The 22,821-nt window shown below is 47.8% G+C and overlaps 1 protein-coding gene across 9 annotated transcripts in view; it reads right to left on the bottom strand.

The window, feature by feature from the left end:
• The window catches only part of FNBP1 (formin binding protein 1), a 126,450-nt gene that overhangs the window by 64,240 nt on the left and 39,389 nt on the right, over positions 1 to 22,821 (bottom strand). For all 9 annotated transcript variants that reach the window (XM_056537858.1, XM_056537857.1, XM_056537855.1 and 6 more), the window contains exons 3-5: positions 18,169 to 18,225; positions 17,097 to 17,244; positions 1,941 to 2,003 (exon numbers count right to left, since the gene is read on the bottom strand). In XM_056537858.1, the coding sequence (XP_056393833.1) occupies positions 1,941 to 2,003; positions 17,097 to 17,244; positions 18,169 to 18,225 (268 nt within the window). The remainder of the gene's footprint in view (positions 1 to 1,940; positions 2,004 to 17,096; positions 17,245 to 18,168; positions 18,226 to 22,821) is intronic.

Consider the following 22,821-nt stretch of genomic DNA (forward strand, 5'->3'; position numbering starts at 1 on the left):
ATTACTGTGCGACCTCATCAAATCCTCGGGGAAGGGGCTTACTTAGTAATAATATGGAGCTCGGGGGCGGAGCCTGACACAACCAGCTCCTGCACAAGTGTCAGAGAGTGGAGGGTCTACATCTCCCATTCACAGGAGCCTACTATGGCTGCTATTTCATCCCCTATCAAGAGGTCACCCGGCTTTTCCGGGCCCCTGAAAATCTGCTCAGTCGTGCAGCGAGGCAGGGTAAGCAGACGTGATGCTGGTCAGTGTCAGAAAGCTGGGTGCCTGTGAGAGCTGTGATGGCGGCCATAGTGGTGAACACCCAACTTTCCCCGAAACAGAGAAGACAACCTGACCGCAGATCAATGCTGGGGGAGGGTTAATATGAGACCTATTAATATGTTATAGAGAATTTTTTTTGGGGGGGGGGGGGGATTAGTCCGAGCAGGATGTGGTTATCAGAGGAAGTGCGGCAGCTCAGTTCTGGTTACTTAGAGTTGCGGTTGGTTTATTCTGCATGTCGGGGGGGGGGGGGGTTCCGCTTTAGTGTATCACAAGTTTAACCTCCATGCACGTGGCACGACTGTAGCGCTAAAGTCATGAACAGATATCTGGGAAACGTTCCTCAGCAAAAAGCAGTACACGGTATGCTGGGCCTTGTAGTCCACCAATATCACAAATCTTTCATTTAGTCTCTCCTGCTGGTTCAGTGTATTCACAGACCGGCGCATGGCTCATATGTAATTCCCAGAATGCAATGCGGCAGAGAACACTGCATTATGGTACTACCTCACCCGTGGCTCTCATGGCATGCTGGGAGTTGTAGTTTTGCAAGAACTGGAGGTTCACAGGTTGGAAAAACTGCTCTAGGGCAGTGGTCCCAAAATGTGGCCCTCCAGAGGGTGAGCGGATGTCCACTAAAAGTAATTGTACCAAAAAAAAAAAAAACATCTGTTCATTATGAATCTTTAAAGGGGAACTCCCCTGGAAAACATTTTTTTCTTTAAATCAACTGGTCCCAGAAAGTTAAACAGATTTGTAAATTACTTCTATTTAAAAATCTTAATCCTTCCTGTACTTATCAGCTGCTCTATGCTCCACAGGAAGTTGTGTAGTTCTTTCCAGTATGACCACAGTGCTCTCTGCTGCCACCTCTGTCCACGTCAGGAACTGTCCAGAGAAGGAGGGGTTTTCTATGGGGATTTGCTTCTACTTTGGACAGTTTCTGACATGGACAGAGGTGGCAGCAGAAAGCACTGTGGTCAGACTAGAAAGAACTACGCAACTTCCTGTGGAGCATACAGCAGCTGATAAGTAATGGAAGGATTGAGAATTTGAAATAGAAGTAATTTACAAATCTCTTTATCTTTCTGGCAGCAGTTGATTTAAAAAAAAAAAATTAAAAAGAATAAAATGTTTTCCAGGGGAGTACCCCTTTAAATAGCATCAATATGCGGTGACACCACATACTGGCGCGATGTTGTGGGGGCTCATCTTGGACGCTCCATGGAGCATTTCCCTCGGGCTCCGTTCACATCATGATATAGTGAATGTGTGTCAGTTGTCCTGCTGCATATGGCACATCGCCATAGATGAGTGTTTCCCAACCAGGGTGCCTCCAGCTGTTGCAAAACTACAACTCCCAGCATTCCTGGACAGCCTAGACCAATGGTCTCCAAACTGTGGACCTACCGGATGTTGCAAAACTACAACTCCCAGCATGCCCGGACAGCCAACGGCATGCTAGGAGTTGTAGTTTTGCAACAGCTGGAGGCACACTGTTTGGGAGTTGCTGCTTAAAACACTGTTATCCCAAATTATACCATTTGATATACTTTTTTTTTTTTTTTTAACATTATAGCCAAAGAATGGTGGATACCTCCAATGTAAGCTGTGATGGGATGTTACAGGGACTAAGTGACCGTCTTCTACCTCCCCACACGTCCCATACTCACCGACTCCAGCTGCTTCCAGCAGGTCTCGATGTGCTGCTGCGCCTTCCGTCCTTCATGGAAGTTCTGTGAGAGGAAAAGAGACAAAATGTTACAAGGAAAAACAATGAAGGAAACTCCAGGAAAGATGTCTAAAGGCTTCAAAGTGACCGCAAATAGAACCGCTCCAGCGAGTATAGTATCAGAACGTCTGCTGCGCGACCGGCGAGATCATCAATGTGCAAAGCTCCGCGCAAATGGGTTACAAGGCCTGTAAGTATTATAGTGTAAACAGCTACATAACTACTATGTGCAGACATTACTTATACTCCAGAGCTGTACTCACTATTCTGCTGGGGAGGTCACTGTGTACATACATTACGTTACTGATCCTGTACTGATCCTGAGTTATATCCTGTATTATACTCCAGAGCTGTACTCACTATTCTGCTGGTGAGGTCACTGTGTACATACATTACATTACTTATCCTGTACTGATCCTGAGTTATATCCTGTATTATACTCCAGAGCTGTACTCCCTATTCTGCTGGTGAGGTCACTGTGTACATACATTATATTACTTATCCTGTACTGATCCTGAGTTATATCCTGTATAATACTCCAGAGCTGTACTCACTATTCTGCTGGTGAGGTCACTGTGTACATACATTACATTACTTATCCTGTACTGATCCTGAGTTATATCCTGTATAATACTCCAGAGCTGTACTCACTATTCTGCTGGTGAGGTCACTGTGTACATACATTACATTACTTATCCTGTACTGATCCTGAGTTATATCCTGTATAATACTCCAGAGCTGTACTCACTATTCTGCTGGTGAGGTCACTGTGTACATACATTACATTACTGATCCTGTACTGATCCTGAGTTATATCCTGTATTATACTCCAGAGCTGTACTCACTATTCTGCTGGTGAGGTCACTGTGTACATACATTACATTACTTATCCTGTACTGATCCTGAGTTATATCCTGTATTATACTCCAGAGCTGTACTCACTATTCTGCTGGTGAGGTCACTGTGTACATACATTACATTACTTATCCTGTACTGATCCTGAGTTATATCCTGTATTATACTCCAGAGCTGTACTCACTATTCTGCTGGTGGGGTCACTGTGTACATACATTACATTACTGATCCTGTACTGATCCTGAGTTATATCCTGTATTATACCCCAGAGCTGTACTCACTATTCTGCTGGTGAGGTCACTGTCTACATACATTACATTACTTGTCCTGTACTGATCCTGAGTTATATCCTGTATTATACTCCAGAGCTGTACTCACTATTCTGCTGGTGAGATCACTGTGTACATACATTACATTACTTATCCTGTACTGATCCTGAGTTATATCCTGTATTATACTCCAGAGCTGTACTCACTATTCTGCTGGTGAGGTCACTGTGTACATACATTACATTACTTATCCTGTACTGATCCTGAGTTATATCCTGTATTATACTCCAGAGCTGTACTCACTATTCTGCTGGTGAGGTCACTGTGTACATACATTACATTACTTATCCTGTACTGATCCTGAGTTATATCCTGTATTATACCCCAGAGCTGTACTCACTATTCTGCTGGTGAGGTCACTGTGTACATACATTACATTACTTATCCTGTACTGATCCTGAGTTATATCCTGTATTATACTCCAGAGATGTACTCACTATTCTGCTGGTGAGGTCACTGTGTACATACCTTACATTACTTATCCTGTACTGATCCTGAGTTATATCCTGTATTATACCCCAGAGCTGTACTCACTATTCTGCTGGTGAGGTCACTGTGTACATACATTACATTACTTATCCTGTACTGATCCTGAGTTATATCCTGTATTATACTCCAGAGCTGTACTCACTATTCTGCTGGTGAGGTCACTGTGTACATACATTACATTACTTATCCTGTACTGATCCTGAGTTATATTCTGTATTATACCCCAGAGCTGTACTCACTATTCTGCTGGTGAGGTCACTGTGTACATACATTACATTACTTATCCTGTACTGATCCTGAGTTATATCCTGTATTATACTCCAGAGCTGTACTCACTATTCTGCAGCTTCAGAGCTGAAATCTTACAGCGCCCCCTGGCTGTGGTTGTCTTGCTCAGCATGTAATGATGTCTGGTCCCGGTCAGGACACATCTGACTCCACAATGATGGACGACGCTTCTGTTCTGTTCTACATATTCGCACATCAGGAAGGAGTTTTGAGGCTCAGTAAATCTTATTGGTAATTGATCCAATATGAGAAGACAAAACATCTACAGCGGTGACCCCGGAACTCACTGCACATGTATGAAAGGCTGTTGTACTCGAGCAAGAGAGGGGGTCACTGTTCTAAGAGGAGAATGCAATCTACTGCTCTCTGTTATCAGCCACTTTGGGGTAGGATACGGAGTGCAGGATGTGTGTATATCCAATGTGACTGATAATCCAGTATACAGGATATTATGGGGTGCAGGAGACCCGACACACTGTGCAGAATCCTCTGCGAGAGAACTGGCTCCATAAAAGGCTCTGGAGCTGGGAGCTGGCAGAGATACAGCTGTACGGACCGGCACACAGGCGGGGGCAGCGCACACTCTCCCTGCTCTCTATGTACATGGAGATGAACACTGGCCACACATCAGGACCCATACCATTGATCAGCAGATGGGGCCCCATACCATTGATCAGCAGATGGGGCCCCATACCATAGATCAGCAGATTGGGCCCCATACCATAGATCAGCAGATTGGGCCCCATACCATAGATCAGCAGCCGGGGCCCCATACCATAGATTAGCAGATGGGGCCCCATACCATAGATCAGCAGATTGGGCCCCATACCATAGATTAGCAGATGGGGCCCCATACCATAGATCAGCAGATGGGGCCCCATACCATAGATCAGCAGATGGGGCCCAATACCATAGATTAGCAGATGGGGCCCCATACCATAGATCAGCAGATTGGGCCCCATACCATAGATCAGCAGCTGGGGCCCCATACCATAGATCAGCATGTATCGGGGCAGTCACCATGTATCAGAGCAGTCACCATGTATCAGAGCAGTCACCATGTATCAGAGCAGTCACAATGTATCAGGGCAGTCACCATGTATCAGGGCAGTCACCATGTATCAGTGCAGTCACCATGTATCAGAGCAGTCACAATGTATCAGAGCAGTCACCATGTATCAGTGCAGTCACCATGTATCAGGGCAGTCACCATGTATCAGGGCAGTCACCATGTATCCGGGCAGTCACCATGTATCCGGGCAGTCACCATGTATCAGAGCAGTCACCATGTATCAGAGCAGTCACAATGTATCAGAGCAGTCACAATGTATCAGAGCAGTCACCATGTATCAGAAAAGTCACAATGTATCAGAGCAGTCACAATGTATCAGAGCAGTCACAATGTATCAGTGCAGTCACCATGTATCGGTGCAGTCACAATGTATCGGTGCAGTCACAATGTATCGGTGCAGTCACAATGTATCGGTGCAGTTACAATGTATCGGTGCAAACACAATGTATCAGAGCAGTCACAATGTATCAGGGCAGTCACAATGTATCAGTGCAGTCACAATGTATCAGTGCAGTCACAATGTATCGGTGCCGTTACAATGTATCGGTGCAGTCACAATTTATCAGAGCAGTCACAATGTATCAGGGCAGTCACAATGTATCGGTGCAGTCACAATGTATCGGTGCCGTCACAATGTATCGGTGCCGTCACAATGTATCGGTGCAGTCACAATGTATCAGAGCAGTCACAATGTATCAGGGCAGTCACAATGTATCGGTGCCGTCACAATGTATCGGTGCAGTCACAATGTATCGGTGCAGTCACAATGTATCAGAGCAGTCACAATGTATCAGGGCAGTCACAATGTATCGGTGCAGTCACAATGTATCGGTGCAGTCACAATTTATCAGTGCAGTCACAATGTATCGGTGCCGTCACAATGTATCGGTGCAGTCACAATTTATCAGTGCAGTCACAATGTATCAGTGCAGTCACAATTTATCAGTATGCTGTTTGGGCTGTTCAGCTCATAGCAAGCAGAGATCTTAAAAATAAGGAAATGAAACATTTCCTTAGCCGTGGAGACATGTGGTGCCCTGGGGGTCTCTGGGGCTCCATGAATTGATTAGAATTGATTGTGCGGCCTGCAGTATATAGAGCGGCGCGGCCCTTGTGGTGACCACAGCTGCTGCCCCTGTAATTTTCTCACTTGTCCCTGACCACAATGACAACCGAGGACGCTGAGCAGAGAAAAACCTCAAGGCAGAGCCTATAATTTACTGCACCGAGGGCTGGGTGGGTGGTTACGGGGTAGAGGGGAGGGTTTGGTGCACTGTATACAGGGAGATGTAGAACTGTCTGCACCGTGCCTGGTATACAAACTACATCCCCCCTGTACACCCAGCATGATGATCAGTGCACAGACAGCAGGGGGCGATAGGAGATCCTGCAGACTGAGAAACAACAGGAAGACAGCAGAAATATCATCGCAGCTTCAGATAGGACTGCAGCGTAAGACCGTGTCAGACAGCAGAATAGTGAATGCCGCTCTGGAGAATAAGATATGATGTAACAGCAGAATAGTGAGTGCAGATCTGGAGCATAAGACATGATGAAACAGCAGAATAGTGAATGCAGCTCCGGGGAATAAGATATGATGTAACAGCAGAATAGTGAGTGCAGCTCGGGAGAAAAATATATGATTTAACAGCAGAATAGTGGGTGCAGATCTAGAGAATAAGAGCAGCTCTGTAAAATAAGATGATGTGACAGCAGAACAGTGAGTGCAGCTCTGAAGGTGACTGGAGGATAAGACATGATGTAACAGCAGAATAGTGAGTGCAGCTCTGGAGAATAAGATATGATGTAACAGCAGAATAGTGAGTGCAGATCTGGAGAGTAAGATATAATCTAACAGCAGAATGGTGAGTGCAGCTCTGTAAAATAAGACTATGTGACAGCAGAATAGTGAGTGCTGCTCTGGAGGATACAATATTATGTAACAGCAGAATAGTGAGTGCAGCTCTGAAGGATACAATATTATGTAACAGCAGAATAGTGAGTGCAGCTCTGGAGGATACAATATTATGTAACAGCAGAATAGTGAGTGCAGCTGTACAGATAAGAATATTTCAGTGCAGTAGTTGCAGATAATACACTGCAGTGTAATGCTTGGAGACACCTGGCCGGCTTCGCTGCGCGCTCCATTAAATATTCCCTCTACCTCCCGGCAATGTCACAGCGAGCAGAGGCGGCGCGGAGGAATATAACAGTGACGTCTCATCCTGCGCTGCTCACACTGGATCAGGACCAGTCACCTGTAACCTCCATCATCCGTCCTGTTATAGTAATGGGGGTGGACGGAGATAACACAAAGGATTATGGAGAGACGAGACAGACATCTGCCGGATAAAGAGAGAACAATAGCAGAGACAATCACAACTGGAAGCAAAGAGCAGCAGCTGCTGATCATACAGGGCCCCAGGGGCCCGCCAGAGACACGAGAGGGGGGGGGGGCAGTACCTGGGTGCACCTGGACAGAGGGGGGAGGACATTACCTGGGTACAACTGGACAAAGAGGGAGGACATTACCTGGGTACACCTGGACGGAGGGGGAGGACATTATCTGGGTACACCTGGACATAGGACGGAGGGGGAGGACAATATCTGGGTACACCCGGACATAGGACGGAGGGGGAGGACAATATCTGGGTACACCTGGACATAGGACGGAGGGGGAGGACAATATCTGGGTACACCTGGACATAGGACGGAGGGGGAGGACAATATCTGGGTACACCTGGACATAGGACGGAGGGGGAGGACAATATCTGGGTACACCTGAACATAGGACGGAGGGGGAGGACAATATCTGGGTACACCTGAACATAGGACGGAGGGGGAGGACAATATCTGGGTACACCTGAACATAGGACGGAGGGGAGGACAATATCTGGGTACACCTGAACATAGGACGGAGGGGGAGGACAATATCTGGGTACACCTGAACATAGGACGGAGGGGGAGGACAATATCTGGGTACACCTGAACATAGGACGGAGGGGAGGACAATATCTGGGTGCACCTGAACATAGGACGGAGGGGGAGGGCATTATCTGGGTACACCTGAACATAGGACGGAGGGGGAGGACAATATCTGGGTGCACCTGAACATAGGATGGAGGGGGAGGACAATATCTGGGTGCACCTGGACATAGGACGGAGGGGGAGGGCATTATCTGTGTACACCTGAACATAGGACGGAGGGGGAGGACAATATCTGGGTGCACCTGAACATAGGATGGAGGGGGAGGGCATTATCTGGGTACACCTGGACATAGGATGGAGGGGGAGGGCATTATCTGGGTACACCTGAACATAGGACAGAGGGGGAGGACAATATCTGGGTACACCTGGACGGAGGGGGAGGACAATATCTGGGTACACCTGGACATAGGATGGAGGGGGAGGACAATATCTGGGTACACCTGAACATAGGACGGAGGGGGAGGACAATATCTGGGTACACCTGAACATAGGATGGAGGGGGAGGGCATTATCTGGGTACACCTGGACATAGGATGGAGGGGGAGGGCATTATCTGGGTAAACCTGGACGGAGGGGGAGGACAATATCTGGGTACACCTGAACATAGGACGGAGGGGGAGGACAATATCTGGGTACACCTGGACATAGGACGGAGGGGGAGGGCATTATCTGGGTACACCTGGACATAGGACGGAGGGGGAGGACAATATCTGGGTACACCTGAACATAGGACGGAGGGGGAGGACAATATCTGGGTACACCTGAACATAGGACGGAGGGGGAGGACAATATCTGGGTACACCTGGACATAGGACGGAGGGGGAGGGCATTATCTGTGTACACCTGAACATAGGACGGAGGGGGGAGGACAATATCTGGGTACACCTGGACATAGGATGGAGGGGGAGGGCATTATCTGGGTACACCTGGACATAGGATGGAGGGGGAGGGCATTATCTGGGTAAACCTGGACGGAGGGGGAGGACAATATCTGGGTACACCTGGACATAGGATGGAGGGGGAGGGCATTATCTGGGTACACCTGAACATAGGACGGAGGGGAGGACATTATCTGGGTACACCTGAACATAGGACGGAGGGGGGAGGACAATATCTGGGTACACCTGGACATAGGACGGAGGGGGAGGACAATATCTGGGTACACCTGGACATAGGACGGAGGGGGAGGACAATATCTGGGTACACCTGAACAAAGGACGGAGGGGGAGGACAATATCTGGGTACACCTGAACATAGGACAGAGGGGGAGGACAATATCTGGGTACACCTGAACAAAGGACGGAGGGGGAGGACAATATCTGGGTACACCTGGACATAGGACGGAGGGGGAGGACAATATCTGGGTACACCTGAACATAGGACAGAGGGGGAGGACAATATCTGGGTACACCTGAACAAAGGACGGAGGGGGAGGACAATATCTGGGTACACCTGGACATAGGACGGAGGGGGAGGACAATATCTGGGTACACCTGAACATAGGACAGAGGGGGAGGACAATATCTGGGTACACCTGAACATAGGACGGAGGGGGAGGACAATATCTGGGTACACCTGGACATAGGACGGAGGGGGAGGACAATATCTGGGTACACCTGAACATAGGACGGAGGGGGAGGACAATATCTGGGTACACCTGAACATAGGACGGAGGGGGAGGACAATATCTGGGTACACCTGGACATAGGACGGAGGGGGAGGGCATTATCTGGGTACACCTGGACATAGGACGGAGGGGGAGGACAATATCTGGGTACACCTGAACATAGGACGGAGGGGGAGGACAATATCTGGGTACACCTGGACATAGGACGGAGGGGGAGGGCATTATCTGGGTACACCTGGACATAGGACGGAGGGGGAGGACAATATCTGGGTACACCTGGACATAGGACGGAGAGGAGGACAATATCTGGGTACACCTGAACATAGGACGGAGGGGGAGGGCATTATCTGGGTACACCTGGACATAGGACGGAGGGGGAGGACAATATCTGGGTACACCTGGACATAGGACGGAGGGGGGAGGGCATTATCTGGGTACACCTGGACATAGGACGGAGGGGGAGGACAATATCTGGGTACACCTGGACATAGGACGGAGGGGGAGGACAATATCTGGGTACACCTGGACATAGGACGGAGGGGGAGGGCATTATCTGGGTGCACCTGGACATAGGACGGAGGGGGAGGACATTATCTGGGTACACCTGAACATAGGACGGAGGGGGAGGACAATATCTGGGTACACCTGGACATAGGACGGAGGGGGGAGGGCATTATCTGGGTACACCTGGACATAGGACGGAGGGGGAGGACAATATCTGGGTACACCTGAACATAGGACGGAGGGGGAGGGCATTATCTGGGTACACCTGGACATAGGACGGAGGGGGAGGGCATTATCTGGGTACACCTGGACATAGGACGGAGGGGGAGGGCATTATCTGGGTGCACCTGGACATAGGACGGAGGGGAGGACAATATCTGGGTACACCTGAACATAGGACGGAGAAGGGGGACATTATCTGGGTACACCTGAACATAGGACGGAGGGGGGAGGGCATTATCTGGGTGCACCTGAACATAGGACGGAGGGGAGGACATTATCTGGGTACACCTGAACATAGGACGGAGGACAATATCTGGGTACACCTGAACATAGGACGGAGGGGAGGACATTATCTGGGTGCACCTGGACATAGGACGGAGGGGAGGACAATATCTGGGTACACCTGAACATAGGACGGAGGGGGAGGGCATTATCTTGGTACACCTGGACATAGGACGGAGGGGGAGGACATTATCTGGGTACACCTGGACATAGGACGGAGGGGGAGGGCATTATCTGGGTACACCTGGACATAGGACGGAGGGGGAGGGCATTATCTGGGTACACCTGAATAGAGGGGGGATAGAGCACAGGGGGGAGGGAGGGGGGCATATCGTGGGGTGACCTGGCTGATAACAGGGAATAATAGCTTGTACATATGGGCACAGTAAAGAATATGACAGGCCTTGGGCTGTAGCCGTGTTCCCTACCTGTAGCTCTCCAGCTGTCACCAAACTACAACTCCCATTATGGTATAATAGATGAAGACTTCCAGGACATAGCGGGAGATGTAGAGTCAGTGGTTTATATAGGGGTTAGTGCCTGTCACAGTATGATGGGAGTTGTAGTCTGGTGACACTTTTTTAATGTGTATTGTGATCTATCAGGGCATGCTGGGAGTTGTAGTTTTGCAGCAGTTAGGAAGCCACAAGTGGAGGAACAGTACCCTATGGCATGACGACGGCTCCTTTAAGTCCTGCTCACCCCAGGGTCACGGCGCAGGCGGAGGACACTTCAGCAGAACCTGTCGCTGCTCTTCTCAGCGCTGACTCCGCCGTCTATAATTACCCAGCGCCTCCTCTTCTATTTCAGATCCAGGGTCCGGAATATTTCAGCCACTGAAGGGGCCGCGAGTGTCACATTACAGAGAAACACTGAAGCCCCCGGGACCCTTCTATATGTCGTCACTTCTCACGGACATTCAGCAGATAATAAAAAGCCAATGGCGTCCGAGCGCCTGATCGCGGGGATCCATAAATAACCATGCTGCTCATCCAGAGCCTCCTGGTTCATGAATACAAAGCCAGAGCAACAGTAAAGACTGATACAGGTGCAGACATGTCATATTACACTGAGGAGCTGTTCAGGGTCTGCAGAAAGCTGGGTGACCGGTATGACTGAACACAAGGACCACTTGGGGGGAGAGTGCAGTGCATTGTGGGAACTGACAGGACACTTGATCATATGCTAATTTAGATTTATTTCTTTAATGCTATGGTTGTGAATGGAGAAGGCGACAAGACGTGTTTAACAACCTGCTCAGCGTTATGTGGAGTTCCCCTTTAAGCATCTCTTCTCATTTAACCATTCACATCTTTCATCTCTTACAATCCATTTCCTGCCGCCTGCAGTCGCTCATTGCAAAAGCCAGGGGGGGCCGCCGCGCTGTCACTTCCTATAGAAAGTTTCCTATGTCTGTGGGGGGTTCAATCAGCTTGCAGGGCATTTAAAGGGAAACTCCGCCACTAAGGCTAAGTCTCCACTTGGTTTTCGTGTGAAAAAAAAAAAAAGCGTTTTTCTGGCGTTTTTTCATTTGTTATTTCTCATTGTTTTACAGCTAACATCGGGCTGAGGCGTTTTTTGTCTGTTTTTCTTAGCATTTTTGCCCCCCCAAAAAAAGAAAGTAGAAACTTAGCCTAACTGTTTTTCCTAACCATTGTGTCTCCAGCTGTTGCAAAACTACAACTCCCAGCATGCCTGGACAGCCGTTGGCTGTCCGGGCATGCTGGGAGTTGTGGTTTTGCAATATGTTAGGATTCCAATGACCCCAACGCGATGTTCCCCAACCAAAGTGCCTCCAGCTGTTTCAAAACTACAACTCCCAGCATGCACATACCATAGTAGTAGTTGTAGTTTTGCAACAGCTGGAGGCCCTCTGGTTGAAAAACATCACATTAGGCTCAGTGTGATCCTAACATATTGCAAAACTACAACTCCCAGCATGTCCTGACAGTAGCAGTAGTTGTAGTTTTGCAACAGCTGGAGGCACCCTGGTTGGGAAAACACTGCCCTCACATAATGTTACGATTGCAAACAGTTATTTTTGCAATAAAAAGTAATTTTATTTTTATTTTTTTAATGGTTGACCATTTTCAAGACCACTGCTTGCTTTCTGTGCATCGATACCTTCTTGTTTATATCCTAAAGGTTACTGCTTGTTCAATTTACACTGCACTGATACATTGTAACAAAACTATCAAGACAGATGAGAGATCGGTGCTGCTGATGTATCTGGCTCACAGCTGAAGGGGCGTCACAGTTGCATCCAGTGCTCCTCCAGCTGTTGCAAAAACTACAACGTGCATTCTTCTGGGAGTTGTAGTTCTGCAGCAGGTGATTACGTTTTGCAACAGCTGGAGGCCTGCAGTTTGGAGACCACTGCTTTATACAGAGTGGTATTTACATAGGGCTGCTGGAGTCCTGACTCATCAGTGATTCCTCCGCAGGGCGGTATTCATACTCTCCCTTTTGTCTGCGCAGCGGCGCCTCCCACTGCTCATCTCTGTACAGTATTCAGACACAGATGTGGGCCTGGTTAACCCCTGCAGCGCCGGTCTGCTCAGCAGATAATGTATTCTTCTGCCGCAGGTCACTCTGCACAACTGGACCGGATAATGGCGACCGGCCGCGCCAGAAGGGAAAACCTGACGTATGGGAGGATGGTGGGGGTCATACGAGGCCATTCATGTCCACCAAGCTGGACATAATGCAGCGTCACACAATGGAGGCAGCCGCTCCTGCCCCCGATGTCACCGCTTGTTACAGTCAGAGAGCGCCCATTGTCACCCGGCAGCTGCCTTCTCCGCTGCGCCATAGTAACTGATGCAGGTTATTGACCGCGGAGGATTCTGTAAGATCTGTGGGGGGGTGAGGAGCCTTCCGGCCTCGGTTTTTCTTAGAATACCTGCTGATGTTTTCCTGTACAGACTCTGATCACATCCTGTGTTCACTTCACTATATACATCTGTGATAGTCTACAGTACAGCGCTCCCTTCCAGAGCTTACAACAGCGTTTCCCAACCAGGGTGCCTCCAGCTGTTGCAAAACTACAACTCCCAGCATGCCCGGACAGCCGTAGTTTTGCAATATGTTAGGATTACAAAGACCCTAATGCGATGTTCCCCAACCAGGGTGCCTCCAGCTGTTGCAAAACTACAACTACTACTATGGTATGGGCATGCTGGGAGTTGTAGTTTTGCAACAGCTGGAGGCCCTCTGGTTGAAAAACATCAGAGCTTACAGCAGTGTTTCCCAACCAGAGTGCTTCCAGCTGTTGCAAAACTACAACTCCCAGCATGCCCGGACAGCCGTTGGCTGTCCGGGCATGCTGGGAGTTGTAGCTTTGCAACAGCTGGAGGCACCCTTGTTGGGAAACACTGGTCTATAGTGTCTCCCATACACTTCACACCCAAAAGACAGGAAATCCTCCACTACTGTATCTCTATACAAACCTTAAGAAGCAGCAGCAGAGGCATAAAGGACATTATAGAGCAGTACTAAGCTGTCTAAATTGTAAATAAAGCCCTGGCATGCTGGGAGTTGTAGTTTTGCAACAGCTGGAGGAGCCATGGTTGGGAAACACTGGTCTACAGTGTCTCCCGTACACTTCACACACTAAAGACAAGAGATCCTCCACTTCTGCGTCTCTATACAAACCTAAAGAAGCAGCAGCAGAAGCATAAAGGACATTATAGAGCAGTACTAAGCTGTCTAAGTTGTAAATAAAGCCCTGGCATGCTGGGAGTTGTAGTTTTGAAATAGCTGGAGGCACCTTGTTGGGAAATACTGGCTTACAGGAACGTTCATCCTGTGCTCCCTGCTTCATGAATGCAATGCCAGAGCTGCAGTGAAGACTGACACACACAGCAATGTACCCTAAATACATACAACTACAATTCCCAGCATGCCCTGACAAACATTCAGGCTCCACCTGCAGCATCCAGAGCAGCATTTTCCTACCGGAAGCTTCTTTATAGTTTGTTACAATGTATCAGTGCAGGTAAAATGTATCAGGCTGTGCAACTCTCATAGGATTGTGCAAGACTGGATACAACTATAACAAACCCTCAGCTGTGAGCAGGAAAAAGATTTAGCTCACAGAGGATTGTGTGAACTGGACACAACTGTAACAAACCCTCAACTGTGAGCTTAACACCACAGCAGCAGAAGAAATATATCCCCAATTTGTCACAATGTATCAGTGCAGGTAAAATATTATCCGTCTGGATTCCTAGCAGTTTAGCTCCCAGAAGAATGTCTCAGGACCAGAAGAGCTTTTGGTGTCCATTCACTGACAGCAAGTACAGGTTTAGGAACTGAACACAAACCGAATTACAAAGTTATAGAGCACAGCTGAAGTTTGGTACAATGTATCAGGAGTCTAGAGTTCAGAACAGAAAGGTTTGTGTGGCAGCTCCACTTAAATAACAATGGACTAACCAGACTGCTACACTGTAACAAATCCTCAGCCTCACTATAGAGGTCACATACAGTAATAAGGTATTAGCAGGAAGCTGCACGGGCCCTTTAAGGGGTGTGAAGAATTGGATGAGCTCCGGAGAGCAGTGAATAGATTTCTCATGTCTGAGGTTTGCACTGATCGATGGGCTCCGCTCCTGTGACCGTGCACAATGTGACGCAGCATCAGCTGTAACTGTACCCTGCAACCATGGGTCTACAGAGAGTTGAGGGGGCCCCCATAGATAAACTGTGACTGTGGCCTCCTCTCCTGTTCACTCCCCTATTCCAGGATGGGGCCCGGGGGTGCGGAGGAGTGAAGCCGAACTTAGAGGGATTAAGGGCGAGTTCGTATTGAGCGTGTCTTCTCGGCAGGGTCTAGAGTCCGCAGGGTGCCCTCACTGCAAGTGGTGAAGGGTTAACAGACTGGTCCGAGTCACTTGTAGGCCCCTCGGACCCCCGATGTGAGGCGTCCCTGTGTATCATTAAGCATCATCAAATCTCCCTCTATCCAGATTAGCCTGGCACACAACACGGAGTGCGGCACGCCGGCAATTTCTGACCTGATTTGCAGCACACGTCGCCCTGCGGGCTCTGCTCCTATTCACAGACGCTTCACTGGACAATACTCCTCGCCGCCCCTCCCCTCTGAATACTATGAAAACATCTCCTGGACAGTATAATGCAGCAGAGAGTCCTCAAAATAACAGGGTTCAGTGTCAGGCATCCTACAAATGGCCAAACTATGGAGGCTCGGATACATTGTGACTGCTCGGATACATTGTATTCAGTTGTATCCAGTGTAGATAATCCTCTGTGGACACGTGACCTGCCCTTATACATTGTGACTGCACCGATACATTGTGACTGCACCGATACATTGTGACTGCACCGATACATGGTGACTGCTCTGATACATGGTGACTGCTCTGATACATGGTGACTGCTCTGATACATGGTGACTGCCCTGATACATTGCGACTGCCCTGATACATTGCGACTGCCCTGATACATTGCGACTGCCCTGATACATTGCGACTGCCCTGATACATTGCGACTGCCCGGATACATTGCGACTGCCCGGATACATTGTATTCAGTTGTATCCAGTGTAGATAATCCTCTGTGGACACGTGACCTGCCCTTATACATTGTGACTGCACCGATACATTGTGACTGCACCGATACATTGTGACTGCACCGATACATGGTGACTGCTCTGATACATGGTGACTGCACCGATACATTGTGACTGCACCGATACATGGTGACTGCCCTGATACATTGTGACTGCCCTGATACATTGCGACTGCCCTGATACATTGCGACTGCCCTGATACATTGCGACTGCCCTGATACATTGCGACTGCCCTGATACATTGCGACTGCCCTGATACATGGTGACTGCCCTGATACATGGTGACTGCCCTGATACATGGTGACTGCCCTGATACATGGTGACTGCCCTGATACATGGTGACTGCCCTGATACATGGTGACTGCCCTGATACATGGTGACTGCCCTGATACATGGTGACTGCTCGGATACATTGTGACTGCTCGGATACATTGTGACTGCTCGGATACATTGTGACTGCTCGGATACATTGTGACTGCTCGGATACATTGTATTCAGTTGTATCCAGGGTATACAATCCTCTGTGGACACTTGACCTGCACTTGCACATTGTTATACACTATCAGTACAGGAGAGATGTGCTGTTACGCTCACAGAGGACTGTTGTCTGATCTGGATACAATTGTAACAAACAGTCAGCTGTGTGAAGTATCAGGTCAGGAGAGGATTTAGCCCTCAGGATGTAGATGATGTTGTTTCCAGGTGAAGTGGGAACAATGGTCAAGAAGTGAAAGACAAAAGTTGCTATAAGTTACAAAGAGGATATATTTTTTAGACCAGACTGACTCCTCTCAGCCAATCGGATGCCGGGTTCAGGATCATGTGACCATGTAGATGCACAGTACTCACCGATTTCCTCTCCTGCTTGAGCTCCTGCACGAAACGCGTCAGCTCAGTCATGATCATTGACGTCATGTTCTCGGAGATGACCTCGTGCTGCCCGGCGTAGTCGTTGGTCTCGTTCAGCGTGGTCTGGAAGGCTTTACATGACGTGTACCTGTCACATGAACATAGCTGGTCAGCGACTACCGAGTACAAGGGTGGCACAGTTTTTGGAATAAATCAGCTATAGATATATATATTAGAATTTTCTTTTAAGCAAAAAAAAAAAAATAAATTGCACTGCAAAATATCACATGCATTTCCGCTGACAACCAATGCCGATCCTGACCATAAAAATTCTATAAAACCACAAGAATGAAAAACCCATGTAAATCCAACGTGAAAGGGTAAACAACGGCAAGCAGACAAATCCTGCGCAGCGTTCTGATCCCCTCCATCTGTCCCTGTCTGTAGGAGAAGTAACATGTGGCTACAGGATCAGACTGCTGGGGTGTTTAGTCTGTTACCATAGAGACACATCATTCTGCATAGGAGCTGCATACACACAACGCTTTACTGTATCCTCTGCCGATTCTATTGATTACAACTATTAATTTGTATTGATTTACAGGCATGGAAAACGCAGAGGATACCGCATGTGTGAATGTAGAGTTTAAAGGGGTACTACAGGGTTAAAAACGTATACTCTATTGCAGGGTTTACCAACCAGGGTGCCTCCAGCTGTTGCAAAACTACAACTCACAGCATGCCCAGACCGCCCTTGGCTGGGAGTTGTAGTTTTGCAACAGCTGGGAGGTCCACAGTTTGTAAAGCACTGGTCTAGGCTGTCCGGGCATGCTGGGAGTTGCAGTTTTGCAGCAGCTGTAGGCAAACTGGTTGGGAGGGTACTGTCAGTGGATACCACCAGTTGTAATGTGACTTCTTATAGTTGGGGGGGGGGGGCAGTATTAAACCTAAGAGGTGACTAGGTGGGAAACATTGCGAGGGGGCCGTATGTGGGCACATGAAATATTTGTCCAGATAAGGTGTCTCAGCCTCTTCCTATCTGGTGCGCTCCCCTCCCCCGCCAGGCACTCACTTTGACTCTTCCTCTTCTTTGGAGTTTTTCTTTGTCTGATATTTTTTTGATAAATTCCTGCAAAATACAAAAACAAAAAAAAGAAGAAGAATCAGCAAAAGCCGGCAGCAAGTTTCTATGATGACACAACAAGTTCCCCTCAACCTGCCCGGCACCTATCAGGGTACAGCGTGCCCTAGTGTGAACTATTCCTTTCGGATTGCTTTGGGGAAACGAGGGGAGTAGTAGTTCTGCTTCTGATTTTCACAATGACTCCTGCGCCGGAGCAGTCAGCCCTGATTCGACCTCCATATCAGGTCTATAGAGTCAATGAAAAAAAGAAAAATAGTGGCCTTCTCTTTAAGCCTCCTAAACAATATACCCAGCTTTCCCAGGATCCTGAATAGCACAGATGTAATAATAGATTCTCTTTCAGCAGATCTGATCATATAGACATGATCATATAGATCTGATCTTGGAAAAGCTGGGTGACTTCCGCCCCTTTCAGAGCTATAATAATGGACCATACTGGTCCTCACCCAGCTTTTCCAAGAATAAGTAAAACCTATTTTGCCGGTCCAGGACTGAATACTCTTTGTATTGTTATGCGGTGTGGCGTGGCCTCATGTGAACAGCGCTGGACTCTTGCCAGATCTGTGACCCTGAAGGAGGAGATGGATGGAAAAGCAGGGTGGGGATGAAAGGGTCAGAGGACAGGACGAGCATAGAGAGGGTGTAAACAGAGCCCAGGACACCCAGGCAGATAGGAATGAGTAAGGGAGCGGTCACTGCCGGGACTACAACCACCAACATCCATCACCCCAGAGTCACATAATCCCTGCACATGTGTCTGCATCACTCAGCTTTCCCGAATTCCTGAATCATCATCAGTTTTGCACTGTCTCTTTAAATTAGTGTCCCCCAACCTGTTGCTGTCCAGCTGTTACAAAACTACAACTCTCAGCATGTCAAATTCTGACAGAACATGTAAGTTTGTAACAGTTTGTGAGCTTAAGTAGGGGAACACTGCTCCAGACCAGTGTTTCCAAACCAGTGTGCCTCCAGCTGTTGCATAACTACAAATCCAAGCATAACTGGACAGCCCCTGGCTTTTGGGGCATGCTGGGAGTTGTAGTTCTGCAACAACTGGGGGCACATTAGTTGGAAAACACTGCACTAGACATTGCCGTTGCAGCCTTTGTCTGTTAAGGACATGCTGGGAGTTGTAGTTTTGTAACAGCTGGAGGGCTAAAGATTGGCTGGGAAACATTGACCTAAATCTCAGATGCCCAATGTGCCTCCAGCTGTTGCAAAACTACAACTCCCAGCATGCCCGGACAGCCGTTGGCTGTCCGGGCATGCTGGGAGTTGTAGTTTTGCAACAGATGGAAGCACACTAGTTGGGAAACCCTGCTCTAAACATTGCAGCCTTAGTCTGTTAAGGGCATGCTGGGAGTTGTAGTTCTGTATAAGGCCACAGGTTACAGAGCAATGCTCTAAAAGATCGCTCCATGTTGTCAGTGAATGGAAAACTTATTACATTATAAAAGGATGAAAATTCACAGCTGGGGGTTTGTTTCAATTGCATCCAATCCAGACAACCCCCTGCCCACTCCAGGTTGATACATTTTACCTGCACCGACACATTGTAGCAACATTCAGGATTGTTGATGTGTTCAGCTCACAGCAGATTACATGGACTTTCCATTTTTTTTGTTACAATGTATCAGTGTGCAGGTGAAATGTATCAGTCTGAATAGATTCCTTGCTCCTGTAGGATTGCAGTACTTAGCAGACTAGTCATTCAGAACCCTGGGAAAGCTGTGTAAGATAGGGGGGGCATATGGGTCCCTTCTGATGATGTACCTACCTGGTAGAGAACAGCCGTCACCTGGGAGAGGGCGTCAGGGAAAGGTAACAATAACAATGTGGGGGACTGACAGGCGAACAGCTCGGCCCCGGGGCCTCTACCGACATTTTTGGGATAAATGGGATTCCAGTCATTCTACTTAATAAAGTCCATTCCAAGGAGACGGCGCAACAACACAACGGTGAGCGGTGATTGGCTGCGGAGGTCACATGACGTCCCTCCACTCCAATGAAAACAGATGACCGGCAGCAGCGGGGGATGGAAGGGGCCACAGAAATCACCATTAAAGGGGTACTCCGGTGGAAAGCATTTTTTTTTTAATTCAACTGGTGCCAGAAAGTTAAACAGTAAATTACTTCTATTAAAAAAAATCTTTATTCTTCCAGTACTTTTTAGCAGCTGTATGCTACAGAAGAAATTATTTTCATTTTTAAATTTCTTTTTTGTCTAGTCCACAGTGCTCTCTGCTGACACCTGATGCCCGTATCCAGGAACTGTCCAGAGCAGGAGAAAATCCCCATAGCAAACCTATGCTGCTCGGGGCAGTTCCTGACACGCACAGAGGTGTCAGCAGAGAGCACTGTGGACAAGACAAAAAAGAAAGTCAAAAAAGAAAAGAATTTCCTCTGTAGCATACAGCTGCTAAAAAGTACTGGAAGTCATTTACAAATCTGTTTAACTTTCTGGTTCATATATAAAAAAAAAAAAAAAAAAAAAAGTTTTTCCACCGGAGTACCCCTTTAAGGTTGTATACATCTCCTCCCATAATTCCACACTCAGCTGCAGTCCCGGATAGCGCTGTTCATCCTGGGCCTCCTGGTTCATGAACAGAATTCCAGAGCTGAATGTTCCCACCGACATGTACTAAACCAGAGCAGAAGAGAAATAAAGGGGCGCAAACTATTCAGGGTGTATAGAAAGCTGGGGGACAAGATAAAGAACCCCCACGTGATTTCTAGAAAAAATACCCAGGTAAGTGGGAATCCCCAAAACAGCTAAACTAGGCTGTCAGGTCAGCGCGGGTGTCATCTGACATATGAGATCATCTGCAGCTCTGCTCATCTCACCACCGCCAGGGAAACAGCGGAACATGAGAAAGACTCAGAGTCAGAAACACAACGTCACCCCCCCCCCCCCCGAATATCACAGGAGCCAGAAATACAATGTATCCCCCCCCCCAGATATTACAGGAGCCAGAAATACAATGTATCCCCCCCCCCCCAGATATCACAGGAGCCAGAAATACAATGTATCCCCCCCCCCAGATATCACAGGAGCCAGAAATACAATGTATCCCCCCCCCCCCGAATATCACAGGAGCCAGAAATACAATGTATCCCCCCCCCCAGATATTACAGGAGCCAGAAATACAATGTATCCCCCCCCCAGATATCACAGGAGCCAGAAATACAATGTATCCCCCCCCCCCAGATATCACAGGAGCCAGAAATACAATGTATCCCCCCCCCCAGATATTACATGAGCCAGAAATACAATGTACCCCCCCCCCCAGATATCACAGGAGCCAGAAATACAATGTATCCCCCCCCCCAGATATTACAGGAACTCTAGATACAATGTATCCCCCCCCCCCCCAGATATCACAGGAGCTATAGATACAATGTATCCCCCCCAGATATCACAGGTGCTATAGATACAATGTATCCCCAGATATCACAGGAGCTATAGATACAATGTATCCCCAGATATCACAGGAGCTATAGATACAATGTATCCCCCAGATATCACAGGTGCTATAGATACAATGTATCCCCAGATATCACAGGAGCTATAGATACAATGTATCCCCAGATATCACAGGAGCTATAGATACAATGTATCCCCAGATATCACAGGAGCTATAGATACAATGTATCCCCCAGATATCACAGGAGCTATAGATACAATGTATCCCCCAGATATCACAGGTGCTATAGATACAATGTATCCCCAGATATCACAGGAGCTATAGATACAATGTATCCCCCAGATATCACAGGAGCTATAGATACAATGTATCCCCCAGATATCACAGGAACTATAGATACAATGTATCCCCAGATATCACAGGTGATATAGATACAATGTATCCCCAGATATCACATGTGCTATAGATACAATGTATCCCCAGATATCACAGAAACTATAGATACAATGTATCCCCCAGATATCACAGGTGCTATAGATACAATGTATCCCCAGATATCACAGGTGCTATAGATACAATGTATCCCCAGATATCACAGAAACTCTAGATACAATGTATCCCCAGATATCACAGGTGCTATAGATACAATGTATCCCCAGATATCACAGGAGCTATAGATACAATGTATCCCCCCCAGATATCACAGGAGCTATAGATACAATGTATCCCCAGATATCACAGGTGCTATAGATACAATGTATCCCCCAGATATCACAGGAGCTATAGATACAATGTATCCCCCCCAGATATCACAGGAGCTATAGATACAATGTATCCCCAGATATCACAGGTGCTATAGATACAATGTATCCCCCAGATATCACAGGAGCTATAGATACAATGTATCCCCCCCAGATATCACAGGAGCTATAGATACAATGTATCCCCAGATATCACAGGTGCTATAGATACAATGTATCCCCCAGATATCACAGGAGCTATAGATACAATGTACCCCCAGATATCACAGGTGCTATAGATACAATGTATCCCCCAGATATCACAGGTGCTATAGATACAATGTATCCCCCAGATATCACAGGAGCTATAGATACAATGTATCCCCAGATATCACAGGAGCTATAGATACAATGTA

Source organism: Hyla sarda, chromosome 9 (genome assembly GCF_029499605.1).
Source record: "Hyla sarda isolate aHylSar1 chromosome 9, aHylSar1.hap1, whole genome shotgun sequence".
NCBI lineage: Eukaryota > Metazoa > Chordata > Amphibia > Anura > Hylidae > Hyla > Hyla sarda.